Raw genomic sequence first — 12,388 nt, 5'->3', positions numbered from 1 at the left:
ATCCCAGCGAGGTGTGTGTTTCTAAAGCTTCTCAACAAGACTGAATGAATAGAACAACAGCAGGAGTGGCTGGGCTGCTTCAGGACCGCATTGTGTGTAGCATACTCAGTTTAAATTCATCCTAATCATGAAATTTACATAAATCCGTATGAAAATAACACCTTTGGCGTCACAGAGGATGAACTAAATAACAGGACAGCGATATAACGCAGTCCAGTTTTAAGTACTAACACTACAGCTTAAAAATCCCATTAGAAATGATCACCACTCTGTCACAGTGTCAGTAAATACTGAACATTATGCTTCACAGTATGTGTGTAGTCGCCAGTTTATTAGGTACACCGAGCTAAAACTACTAGTCTAATTCATTAAATAATCCCTTCATTAAGGTTCAGGTTTTGTTCAAACTGTTTTAGAGAGTTTGTAGTTTAGTGTTGAACTGTACTGTTCAGGTGTTTCTATTGGTTTGTCCACCCCATTTATTTTAATGAAGGTGGGCTAAATAACAAACACCTCTCTGTGTAACTCAGTGCTAAAATAATCACACAGTTGAATCTACACCTCCATAACATGGCGTAAACAAAAACTGGACATCATAACCTTCATGAAGGGAGGATTTATTGCGGGGATGTTGTATTAGATTACATTAGTTTTAGCTGAGTGTACATTTTAAGGCATTTTGTTGGATTGCTTTAATGTTATGTCCGCCCCCTCTGCACACAGTAGAAGTACATAGCATCCAATTGATGCAATATGTCAGGGTCTCAAAGGAGACATGATATGAAAAGCTCTTCTCAAAGCGTACAACATGATAGTTTTTATTTGCCGTGCATTAATCATTTGTGTGTGTGTGTGTTTTCTGAAGCATCATGTGGTGGGCCTGGCCGTTCCTGCCTGCTCTGGTGCTTCTCTCAGAGCTCTCTGTGGTGAGAGTCCAGACTGCGCCATGCCAGACCTGCCGAAAACTCACAGAGAGTTTCATTAAGGTGCCGCGTTTGAGTTAATGCACCATCAGTTCATGTTTATCTTCTTTACCCGTGTTTTTCCAGTATTATTGAGCCCTGAGATGTCCCTCTTTTTAGGGTTTGGAGAGAACAGCCAACAAGAACTTCGGAGGTGGTAACACTGCCTGGGAGGAAGAAAAGCTGGCCAAGTATGCACGCAGGTCAGAGAAGGTTTTAATTGAAGTCACACCTACACTTGATTCTTAAAAATCTTCTCACTGATGTAGTTGATCGACAGGGATTGTGCAGTCAGTCAATATTTGGTATCAAATGCCAAACAGATGCAGCAATGCAAATGTATCAACTCCTATTTTGATCCTTCTTGAATTTGTATTCAGTTTCGGACGTCCTTTGTCTTCCCTGCACATTTATATGATATTTTGTAACATGAGAATGATTACATAAGCCAGTCTATTTTAAATGTTACCTTCCACTGAGGGGAGTGAATCCTCTCAGTGGACCAGAGCAAGGCTCCACTATTCATTTGGGGGTGGGGGGGAGGACTGGGACAGCATCTGCTCTGTGATTCTACTTTGGTCTCCAATTGATCTCGAAACTGTTGTCCTCTTGTTTCAGTGAGACTCGGCTCCTGGAAATAGTAGAATCTGCTTGTGAGAAAACAGATTTTGAATGTAACCAACTGCTGGAGCAGATAGAGGACCAGGTGGAGACGTGGTGGTTCCACAGGTAAATGTGATATGTGCATCCTGTATTAGATTTTTGTTTTTGATGAATCACACAGAGGAACAGCTAATTCTAAATAAGCTGCAATCTCGTGGAAAAAAAAATGGGAATATCCTCATTTAGTATTTACGTAGTGAGAGTGTCATGAAGTACTCTGTTTTAAATTTGGGTATTCTGTAATTAGATTTGTTTTAATCCCACATTAATTTTTTAAATGGAGTCTGTGTGTGTGTGTAAGATTTATTCACATGCCCCCGTTTTAACTCCATGATTGGCATGATGTCCTGTAGGCAGCAGGAGGCACCGGACCTGTTTGAGTGGCTGTGCATAGAGGAGCTGAGACTCTGCTGTCCACCTGGACGCTTTGGACCTGACTGCAAAGGTGTGAAATAAAAAATGGCATTAACCAGAAGCCTCCTGATATCTGTATAGAAAACCTCACCATGCCAAACCGTATTTATCCTCAGGTGTCCCATGTGAAGAATAATTTAGACTTCATAAAGATGTCAAATTCATCTCACCAATGAGTTCCACTAATGCCATATTTATCCAATACAGAATGTCCATCCGGCCCTGGTGGTGTGTGTGGAGGTCTGGGCCGCTGCGAGGGGGAAGGGACTCGCCTGGGAGATGGAGAGTGTGTCTGTGATCCCGGATATTCGGGCCATTTGTGCCAGAGCTGTGCTGATGGCTACTACAGAGAGAAAAGCTCTAATGACAGCATAGGAGCCTGTGGAGGTACCTCAGATCCAAACAACGGTTTCAACCCTCTACATGGATTTAATCCTGTCTGAGGCCATCTAAAATTGACCTCCTCACTGTCTCCTTGTCTGTTATCCCTTATAGCTTGCTACCACTCGTGTAAACAATGCTCAGGGCCGCAGGACTACAAATGCCTCGACTGCAAACCCGGCTGGATCCTTCATGACAACAAGTGCGTGGGTGAGTGTGGCTTTAGAGGTCATGTGGTAACATTTCGTTGACCCTGTGCCAGTTGTCTGGATGTGTGTCGTTTGACTGCCATTGTGTGTCTCTTAGACATCGACGAGTGTGGTACAGAGCTGGCTCGGTGTCCTTCGAACACCTACTGTCACAACACAGATGGATCATATGAATGCAGAGGTACGCTCTCTTGTGCCGGTACTGTTTAAGTTACTGGTGTCAGCACATCGTATTGTACCTTATGAAAGCATGCAAGTACACTTCTCTTAAGATTTCTAGATTTTTGCAGTTTTTAAAAAAATATGTTATGAGGCAGGCTTTTAAGTTACACTTTTAAAGTTGGATAAATCATAATGAAAAATGTACTATATCTCATCACAAAATATGAATGGTTTTATTGGTGTATTCAAATTGCTTGTTTTATTCAACCAATCTTTCATTACCCAAAAACATTCAGTTTAGAAAAGAAAAGCAGCAAATCAAAATAATAATAATTGTTAATAACAGTTGGTAAGAAAGCTACAGCACGAGAATGGCTGCAGACCGAACCTCCAACTTACTGGTGGTTTTAGGAAAGTTATTTACTATCAGGTTTCCTGTGGGACCACATTTTCCACCGTAGGACACATCCATATTCATTCATACTACATTATGCTTATTGCCCACGTTAGTAGGTGATATTGACCACTTTGCATCTGCTGTATCCAGGCTGTGACCAGGCATGTGTGGGCTGCATGGGTAGTGGTCCTGCCCGCTGTAAGAAATGTTCACGTGGCTACAAATTGAAAGGAGCCAAGTGTCTTGGTAAGGATCCTTATTTACTGAATTTCTATGCCACGCCTCTGGACATTTTCCTGATTTCCTAGAACTGTTTTTCTTTGCTCCCTCGCACAGATGTAGATGAATGTAGCGACCATGCAATAGCATGCCCAGGACTCAACGAGGCCTGTATCAATGAGGAGGGCTCCTTCCACTGTGACTGTGCTGATGGATTCATCAGAAGAGACAGCATTTGTGTTGAGAATAAGCCTCCTGGTAAGAAGACATAACAGTAAATGCACAAACACTGTTAATATACTGGTATGAACAGCTTCTCAGTGCTTTTAGCTAAGTTTTTATTTTCCCCTCTACCTCCTCAGCTGGCCCAGAAAAGGGGCTGTTTGACGACATGACAGATGATGAGGTCCTTGTGCTGCAGCAGATGTTCTTCGGTGTCGTAATCTGCGCCCTGGCTACGCTTGCCGCTAAGGGTGACATGGTTTTCACGGCCATTTTCATCGGAGGTGTGGCTGCTATGGCTGGATACTGGCTGACAGAAAAGGGAGACTATATGCTGGATGGATTTCTGAAGGGACGCTAGACTTGTCTGGGGCCACGATTTGAGGAAGGACCTTGGAGTACCAGCCAGTTGGGGTGAATAAGGCTCAGCTTGAGACAGGAAACGATCCATACACTGCTAGCCTTTCAGGGATTTATTTGGGATTGGGGAGTTACTTGAAAGGGCTCGGGTTAATTTATGTTAAAGAATAGGATAATGCAGGAAAAAGGGAGAACTTGAAGGCCATGAAGCCGTGAATTTTGAAGAGGATTAACAAAAGCAACACTGCACTGACATAAAGGAACTGAATATAATCCCCTACCTCCACTTTGTTGGGAACAAGGGTGACACGAAGACCACTACTGATTGTTAAAATCTATTATGCATTTGGATGTCTCATCTGGCTGTTGCTAAAGAAATGATGTCGTTTTCTTCCACACAATCAAAACCTCCAGTCATCATGTCCATCATATTTTTTTTCTTCATTTTGTCACTACTATGAAGCAGAGGTTTTTCCCATCGACTGAATGGTACGCAAGTTTGGGCCGTGTCAGGTTAGTGCAACATCTAAGCTTCTTGCAATGGGCATGAGTCGGGATAAGGGAATTTTTTGAATTTCCTCAATTGTCTCAAAAAACAAAGCTCATCGAAACTCTGGGATATTTCCATCATGACTCACTGGTTATTTATGTTCACAGAATGACTTTTTACCTCCTTACTTACTGAATGATTCTTTTTAGTAATAATGCATGAAAGTAGGATTTGAAATGAAAGTTACTACACTTAGTAATTTATTGCTTTATTTTGGCATGGAAGATTTTAACAGCTGCTGGATCACCAACATTATTGCTTTTGACCATTTGAGTGTGTGAGGGAATGTTCTTAGCTAAATACCAGCTCTGATCTGGATGATTAAAGCCATTTTGTGTTGCCTCTAATTTATTTTGAAAGCAATATTTATTGGAAAGATGTTTATCATGTTTTGCTTGACATTTCTTCTGTGTATTTTTGTGTGAATTTTCAACGCACTTTTTTTTTTTTTTTTTTTAAACATGTTCAATTGTAAATGTAGCAGATATGGAAGCATCACTTTTACCTGTCCATATAAATTATTTTTGGTTTTCCTAGTGTGGAAATTCGTCCACAGTCATTCAGTGTAGATGTTTGCTTTACAATAAAACGTCTGTCACCCCTCATGTTTTTAAAAAAAATGTTTTTTAATTTCATTTTGTCAAGGTTCTACTGCTTTTTATATAAACAGAATGAGGAAAAACATTATAGCTTGAAGAAGAGGATTTTCTACAATTGAATTTTGCAGCATAAATTACAGGACATGAAGGAAGTCCGTGCCTGAGAGAAACCCTTAAAGGGAGATTCCAACAATTTTACACATCAAAGGTTTGCAGGTCTTGGATAGTAGTACTGCATATGTGGAAAAAGTCACATGAAGTCTTTTGTAACTCCAGAGGGATCCCTGTGAATGTTTTAAATTTTATAAATTGTAGTTGAGGGCTAAATAGAACTTGGAAAATGGAAAAAAAAAAAGTGGAGGTGTGGAGTTGAAAAGAAGTGAGGTCACCACATCATGTCTGCTTGAGGGTTGTGGCTTTTGGACACATTTTCCACTACCTGAATTTCCAACAGAGCTGTTGGCGGTCGAGTTGTATTGTGGATAATGTAGGCACCATGTTTTGACAGGAAAAAGAATGCATGACCATATTGCTATCTCCTGCACAAACTTAAAAAAAATCGTGAGACCCAACAATGTTATAGGAGTGTAATACTGAATTGAAGGAGCACTCTTAAGCTTTAAGATTTACTGTACTGGAATTCACAGCAGTGGAAAAGAGAACCTTTGTAAAGTAAGACTGGAAATATATGGGAATTCTTATATAATCAGACAATTCTGAAAATGGTTATCACTAATTTCACATCACTATATATGTTTCATCCCATTTTCATCTGACACATGCATGTCTATGTGCTACAGCAAGACCTGAGTCTGAGGACCACGGTGAAGCTAGTTTTACAAAACATAAACAACAAACATTACAGACCATACAAAAACAGTGTTATTTAAATATCTTCATGATGACTTTACAATATTAGTGAAAATTATAATTACAAAATTATTATTATTATTACTAAACTGTGTTCATTTAGCACACATATTTGTAAAGTGTAATTTATTTTACAGAATTATTTTATCAAAAAAATAATGGCGTGTTTTCAATAGCTTCCACATGTACCAGAAATGTATACTACACAGGCCATATATGACACACCTCTTAATAATGGATTACGAGTTTTTGTTTTTAAATTCATGATGTCTTTTCAATATCTTCCATGTAATGTGAAACAGTGACTTCAAATCAAATGAGTCACTAAACTGGACAAATAGGACACACCTCTTCACATTAGATTTCAATGGTTCTTAGTTTGTATAAGTGTTTAATAGAAAATCCTTGATTTCATATAAACCAATGGAAAAAAGCATAAAAGACACATCACATTGATTTGGAGTCACTGCTTCACATTACATGGAAGCCACTGAAAAAAATCATGAATTTTCCATAGAAATATTTAAAAAATTAAATCCAATATGAAGAGGTGTGTCCTATGTGGCCCGTGTAGTGAAACATTTTGGTCCAGAGTCGAATTAAATTATACAATAATAATAACAATAAAAATAAGCGTGCTACATGAAATTAATTTTCACTAATGTTGTCAAGTCAACATGAGAAAAGAACATATTTTTGTGATAAACAGTAATTTATTGAGGCTGGGAGCTGAGCCCACCTTCCTCCTGTTGTCAGTACTGGAGAAACTGAGCAAGAAGATCGCGCCGGGTTTGGGGTCTGTTGAATATCCAGCTTCAAACTAACTTCACCATGGTACTCTGAAGTTTTGAGGATGTTGAGGTTCAACCTATTTCAGTGTTCCACTCCAGTTAATGGGGTTGAGGCACAGCAGCTCTCTCTCCTTCAGGGCCTCCTGGGAGCGTGTTAGTGCTCTGTCCTTCCAGCTCTGCTCCATCAGCTGCACACACACACACACACACACACAGCAGAGACAGACAGGAAAACCTCAAACACTCCCTATATTGTTGTAACCTGAGAGCAGCCAGCATGTTCAACCACATTCAGGGCATTAATGTAAGGGATTTTAACACAAAGGCATTAGCAGCGGATACATAATGTATGTGTGAGCCGTACCCTTTTGTTCTCATCTCTGTAGGCTGTCATTGCTTTGCTGTGCCGGATCCTTTGCTCTCTGTCCTTGGACAGGGCGAGGTGGTCCACTTCTCGGAGATATTCTGCTTCCTTCGTTTTACTGGCCAGATGCAGCTTCAGCGCTACACATTTCTCCTCTATCTGCCTCTTTAACTGCTCTCGCAGTTCCTTCCTATGGGAAAGAGAACGACTTTTCTTTGTCATCAATGAACTTTAAGTACTGCGTATGTGCAGTATATGATGCAATCCCCATTTTGGAGAGATGCAGAGGATAAGAGAAAAAGACTCTTCAGTACAGAAGGTGAAGTGAAAGTGTTCAGTGCTTTACCGGTACTCTTCCCTCTCACTGCTGCTTCCATAAAAGGGTTTTCGCCACACCTGATGATACCTGACACATCAACAAACTAAAAGTCAGTGACATTAAACTCAGCCCTCCAAAGCAAAGATGGCAATAGCGTCTCAATAAAGAACCTGCTACTGTGGGGTATTGGCCTACCTGTAGTGCTCTCTCCTCTGCAAGATGAGTGTCCTCTGGTGGTTGTGATGGTGAACAGCTGGTGTCTCCAGACTGACGGTGCGTTTGTGGACCAAAGGTGGATGTAAAGGGTTCAGTCGTGGAATACTCTGGATTAATGAACAGATTAATTGTTAACCTCAAAGCAAACTCCACCTCTGACACAGGAGAGCAGTCAGTCAATGAATGAAGTATCAATGAATCTCTGCTCACCTGATTGCTTGTTCGCAGCCGTGCAGAGTCTGAGATGATGGGAAACGTCATGGGAGTGACCACCAGGCAGCGACTCTGTCGGACAGGAGGTGTGTCGTGAGGAACACACACTGGTGTGGAAGCTATCGAAATGGCCGCTGTGAAAACGAAGATTGAGATAAACAGAATCACAGCCCATGTTTAACATGTTTACTAGCAATAATAAAATGGACAAAAAAAGGAAAAACAAAGCTGTTGTCTTACGTAGTTTCATTTTTGTTGTTGAGGTTCTTCTGATCGCCCACCAGAGAGGTCCAGGGTTTGTGGAATGAAATTTTCCAAAGTGTCAAATCCTGCGCTCTAATCTAATTATCTTCTTAAGGTTGCAATTAAAGTAAATCATAACACTACTCCCAGTGTAAATTTAGTAAATTATTATACTTGTACTAGTTAGGGATTAAACCGTGACATGCCTTTGCTTTCACTGAGTGTTTTGCGGTGGCAACAGTTGCCTTGGGAATCAAGTTACCCCCCACAAAAAGAAAACTGCTGTGTGGAGAGTGAGGTCATGCATCAGTGCACTCAAAAAGAAAGATCATCAGCCTGTGACAATGGAAAAACCAGATACAGTCAGAAGATATCTCCGGATTGGAACAAGACAACCAGCAAGAAGACTGAATGAATAATGCACTCGTGAATCATTTCAACTTTTAAACCACCTAAAACGCTTTATTAAACATACTGACTAAAACTTTTTAAAGAAAGGCTAACACTGATGTCTTGCATATTTTGCATAATTTTAAAGCAATTCTGGTTTAACATTGCAAGTTCATCATAATCCTGCTATTTTTAGATAATTGCGGTGTTTGTGTCATATAACTGATTTTCTTTTCTGTGCCACAACAGATCTTCCTCGCAGTTCCTCACACTCTCTGGTTCAGATTCCAAGTGTTTCGTAATTCTCCCAGAGCCAGGCGTGGTATTTGTTTAACATGTGATCTTCAGGTGTCACCTTCGATAAAAAAATTAATAATTAATTAATAATCACTACAAAACTAATGTAAGCCATTGAAATAGTTGGGATTCCACTCACCTGTCTCCATTCTCCCACACAGAAGATCCTGTAGGAGTCGTTGCCGTACTTCCCAATACCATGCAGCTCGATGGGATAATGCCACTGTTTAGTGAGGTATTCCTCTACACACGAGACAATAGATTGTGAGGATTTCTTGGCTGCTGATTAATTGCTTCACATATTCTGACTACAGTGACAACAAATGAACACAGCAATAGTACTGCAATTACTGTGCACAAACATACATACATCCATTACATGCAGTGGAAAAGCACTTTTACCTGAGAAGCGGACGAGTGTTTTGGCTCTCAGCTCATACAGGCCTAATGGCTTCATGAGTTCAGACATGGGCTTCCAGTCGGCCTCCCGGGTCACCTCTGCAGATGGGTAATGCTCAAAGAACTGCCACAGCACTGGAATGGCCATCTTGCCTGAAGTATTGTTAACAAAAAAGGCTATACTTGAGCACTGGTTGGTGCACTACTGCTGCACTGCAGTGTGTCCATGTCAAGTAAAGTTAATCTAAATAGCACATTTCATAGGACAGGCGTAGACTCAGTGTGCTTCAAAATAAAACGCAAACAAAATAGATAAAGATCATTCATGACAAAACATGTAAGATAAGAATGTATTATTATCATCATTAATATTATTATTAAAAAGGGAGTAGGGGTAGTATTACTACCAATAATAATAATAATAACAATAATGTGTGTATGTTGGATCTTACCACTGGTCTTATTCAGAAAAATGGTTGCCACCAGGAGCTTCCAGGGGTCGTGGAAAAGGGTTTCCTGTACGAGGTTGTAGGGAGAGCGAGGAGGTGTCCACTTCTTGAAGACCTTCCTCCTGGGTGGGCTCAGGCCTGTGTACAGACAGTGTACATTTCTCCTTAAGCCACATACACTTTTAGTTCATTAATGTTGAGTCATAAAAAAGTTTGTTGTATTAAATGAGCCATTTTAACATTACCATCTCTGGAGGGTTTCCTTCTGAAATACGGGCTTGTTTTCCGTTTGTCTTCCATGCTTTTAGACTCTGGGCAGACAGGAAACATTTATGTATTAAAAAAAAAAAAATAGCTATGATACATATGTAATGGTAAAACAAAAAAAAACCCGATTCCAATCTGGAAAAGAAAATAGAAAATCTCTACTTTATGGAGATTACTACAATATTTCTAGTTCATGAACACAAACAACCTACAAATAATGCGGAAATTAATGTGGAGAGGCACAGATGGCGACTATCACAAATACTTAGTGGGAATTTAAATGCAAGGTAATCACAAAATAATTCCAGACATCACAGATAAATCATACTCATACCTGACATATTTGTCTTGATGAATGAAGTCAAGTAACAATTTTGAAGCATGTTTTGCATGATTTGTCATTAGCTAAAAACCTGCTCCTGCCTCATACAGCACATGAATTAAAAAATTATGGGAACTTTATGAGGTAGAACAAATGGCATATATATTAAGGCACCACAAGCCCCAGTACATGTCATGTATTCGGTAATAATTGATCATTCATTAATAACAACAATTATAGTATAGTATGACATACAGTATCTTCTCCCTTCTCTCTTTATCACACGTCTCTATTCCCCCTTTTCTTTTTTTAGGCTCTTTGTCCCTGGTATATTCAGTTTGTTTAAACTGTGTATTATTTACGTATTGTTTTATTTAATTATTTTATGTATGTACTCGAAAACATGAAGGCAGCTGAAAACTGGATAGAGAAAAACTGACATGTTTGACTGTGAAGTTGTATGGAAATTGTACTGCACTGCAAAATATGCTGAAATCAAAATAGAAATAAGTTTTTTTTTTTTTTTTAAAGAATAGATGCAGAGGAAACTAGCTTGTATTGCTGCTTTTACAAGCTGTCAGACAGTGTAGATCATACTTACTATTCTGGGAATCTCTCACCGGTGTGCAGCTCCCATCAGTGATGTCAGGTAATAACACCTCCTCTTCCACATCCTGGTGACTGTCAGCATCAGCCACCAGTTCAGAAATAGGCTTGTTGTCACCTTTGCTGTGAATCTGCGTCTCATCTCTGCTTCGCTCATCTTCACCCTCATTCTCGCTCTCAGTGGCAGGTTCAACATTCAGAGTCGGGACGGAGGGTTGCGAGAAAGCCTTTCCGTCCTCGTGAACAACAAAAGCGTGTTGTTGGTTTGTGGAAGGAGCCAGTCTGAGTAGCTTCTCTCTCAGCAGACCCACTCGCTGAGGGCTCTTCTGTAGTTTGACATCATCTGCTGTGGATGAAGGTGCAGTTTGTGTGCAACACTTGACCGTCTCATCAGTTTTATCACTACACACCTCCAGCACATGTTTGATCTCCTCTAGTACAATGTCATTATCAATATGGCTAGTGTCTTTTGCGCTCTTTACTTTGTCTTCTTTAGCACTTCTTGGGGATGGAGATGCTCTTTTAGATTTATTTGGAGGGGGATCCAGCATTTCTGTTGCATCCTCTGTGTTTACCTGCTGTCCATCTGCATGCTTTTTCCTTCTTCTCCTCTGTTTCCTTTGAGAGGGAGTGGCAACATCATAACCTTCGGATGCAGTGAAGTCAAAAACCTTTATGTCTGTGTTCCCTCCTCCATTTTTTAGGAGGAAAGCGTGCAAGGATGCTCTTGACCGGAACTTCTGCCCTTGGGGACTTAAAGAACAGAAAGATCAATTAAACATTGATGCGACCAAGGTATGATTACATACAGACAAGCTTCCAGGAAAACACAGTCACCTTGTAATGTAGACATCCAGTTTCCCTGCTGTCTTTCCTGCTTTCCTCTGCCTCACCTCTCTGATCCAGCCAGGGGGCATTGTAGAAGTGCGGCACGACTCATCCTTGTCCTTGCAACTTTGGTTATTTATGTCTCCACTGGTCTGAAGCTGGATTTCACAGTCTGTAGTGTGCATTTTGGGAAGAGTGTTGCTGTCTCTAAGCCCAGATGACACAGCTGTAGATTCTGAAGCGGTGGAGTCTTTGTTGAAGCTCACTAAATTCATGTCTTTCTCCAGCAGCTGACTTTTTACTCCCACATCAGCAGTCATTTACCCAGAAATACCTAGAATAACAACATATACATGGCATCTCTCCGTTATACAATACCACATAAACTATCAACACACCATGGATTTTACTGAAGACAGCATGTGAAGTACAAACATGTTAATGTAACAGACTTGTTCAAAGGCATACATGACATACAAAAATATTGGTAAACCTCGAACTCTTCCTTCCTTCCAAATGTGTAGGACAGATGTGGAGACCGACATTCTGTACTCTGTCACTTTCTGATGTCAACACCTGAGTGGGAGTGTGGTTGTAGCACGCAAACATTCATAATAGCTCCTTTTCATGGATGAGTCCATGCTCGTTCTGCAGACAGGAAGTAGCGAGCAGATCC

At 40.4% G+C, this 12,388-nt stretch overlaps 2 protein-coding genes across 3 annotated transcripts; one reads left to right on the top strand and one right to left on the bottom strand.

The window, feature by feature from the left end:
- Positions 1-869: 869 nt before the first annotated feature.
- LOC139209911 (protein disulfide isomerase CRELD1) lies at positions 870-5,275 on the top strand. The gene is made up of 10 exons (XM_070839810.1): positions 870-986; positions 1,083-1,165; positions 1,581-1,691; positions 1,979-2,070; positions 2,247-2,426; positions 2,535-2,630; positions 2,727-2,810; positions 3,339-3,434; positions 3,525-3,665; positions 3,770-5,275. Exons 1-10 carry the CDS (start codon positions 870-872, stop codon positions 3,988-3,990), a joined length of 1,221 nt encoding a protein of 406 aa, XP_070695911.1. The 3' UTR covers positions 3,991-5,275.
- Positions 5,276-8,619: 3,344 nt separating this feature from the next.
- Positions 8,620-12,352, bottom strand: mbd4 (methyl-CpG binding domain protein 4). Of its 2 annotated transcripts, none has more exons than XM_070840004.1 (8): positions 12,190-12,352; positions 11,722-12,046; positions 10,880-11,637; positions 9,935-10,000; positions 9,693-9,827; positions 9,244-9,393; positions 8,981-9,084; positions 8,620-8,899 (listed from the first exon to the last, which is right to left on the bottom strand). In XM_070840004.1, the coding sequence occupies exons 2-8, from the start codon at positions 12,030-12,032 to the stop codon at positions 8,825-8,827; spliced, it is 1,599 nt and encodes a 532-aa protein (XP_070696105.1). In that variant the 5' UTR covers positions 12,033-12,046; positions 12,190-12,352; the 3' UTR covers positions 8,620-8,824. The 2 variants fall into 2 exon arrangements, with proteins under 2 accessions (XP_070696105.1, XP_070696103.1); XM_070840002.1 differs by having other exon boundaries at positions 12,206-12,352.
- Between the last annotated feature and the right edge of the window lie 36 nt (positions 12,353-12,388).

The sequence above is a fragment of the Pempheris klunzingeri genome, chromosome 11 (assembly GCF_042242105.1).
Source record: "Pempheris klunzingeri isolate RE-2024b chromosome 11, fPemKlu1.hap1, whole genome shotgun sequence".
NCBI lineage: Eukaryota > Metazoa > Chordata > Actinopteri > Acropomatiformes > Pempheridae > Pempheris > Pempheris klunzingeri.
Note: the sequence above shows the minus strand (reverse complement) of the source record. Positions and strands in the feature narration are given on the sequence as shown.

Coding starts and splice junctions, on each gene's coding strand:
- LOC139209911 (XM_070839810.1), top strand. CDS start 870: ATGTGGTGGGCCTGGCCGTTCCTGCCTGCTCTGGTGCTTCTCTCAGAG. Junction 2,071..2,246: donor CTTTGGACCTGACTGCAAAG/GTGTGAAATAAA, acceptor TATCCAATACAG/AATGTCCATCCGGCCCTGGT. Junction 3,435..3,524: donor GAAAGGAGCCAAGTGTCTTG/GTAAGGATCCTT, acceptor TCCCTCGCACAG/ATGTAGATGAATGTAGCGAC.
- mbd4 (XM_070840004.1), bottom strand. CDS start 12,032: ATGACTGCTGATGTGGGAGTAAAAAGTCAGCTGCTGGAGAAAGACATG. Junction 9,394..9,692: donor TTTTCTGAATAAGACCAGTG/GTAAGATCCAAC, acceptor ACAATACTTCAG/GCAAGATGGCCATTCCAGTG. Junction 8,900..8,980: donor GTGTGGGAGAATGGAGACAG/GTGAGTGGAATC, acceptor TTTTTATCGAAG/GTGACACCTGAAGATCACAT.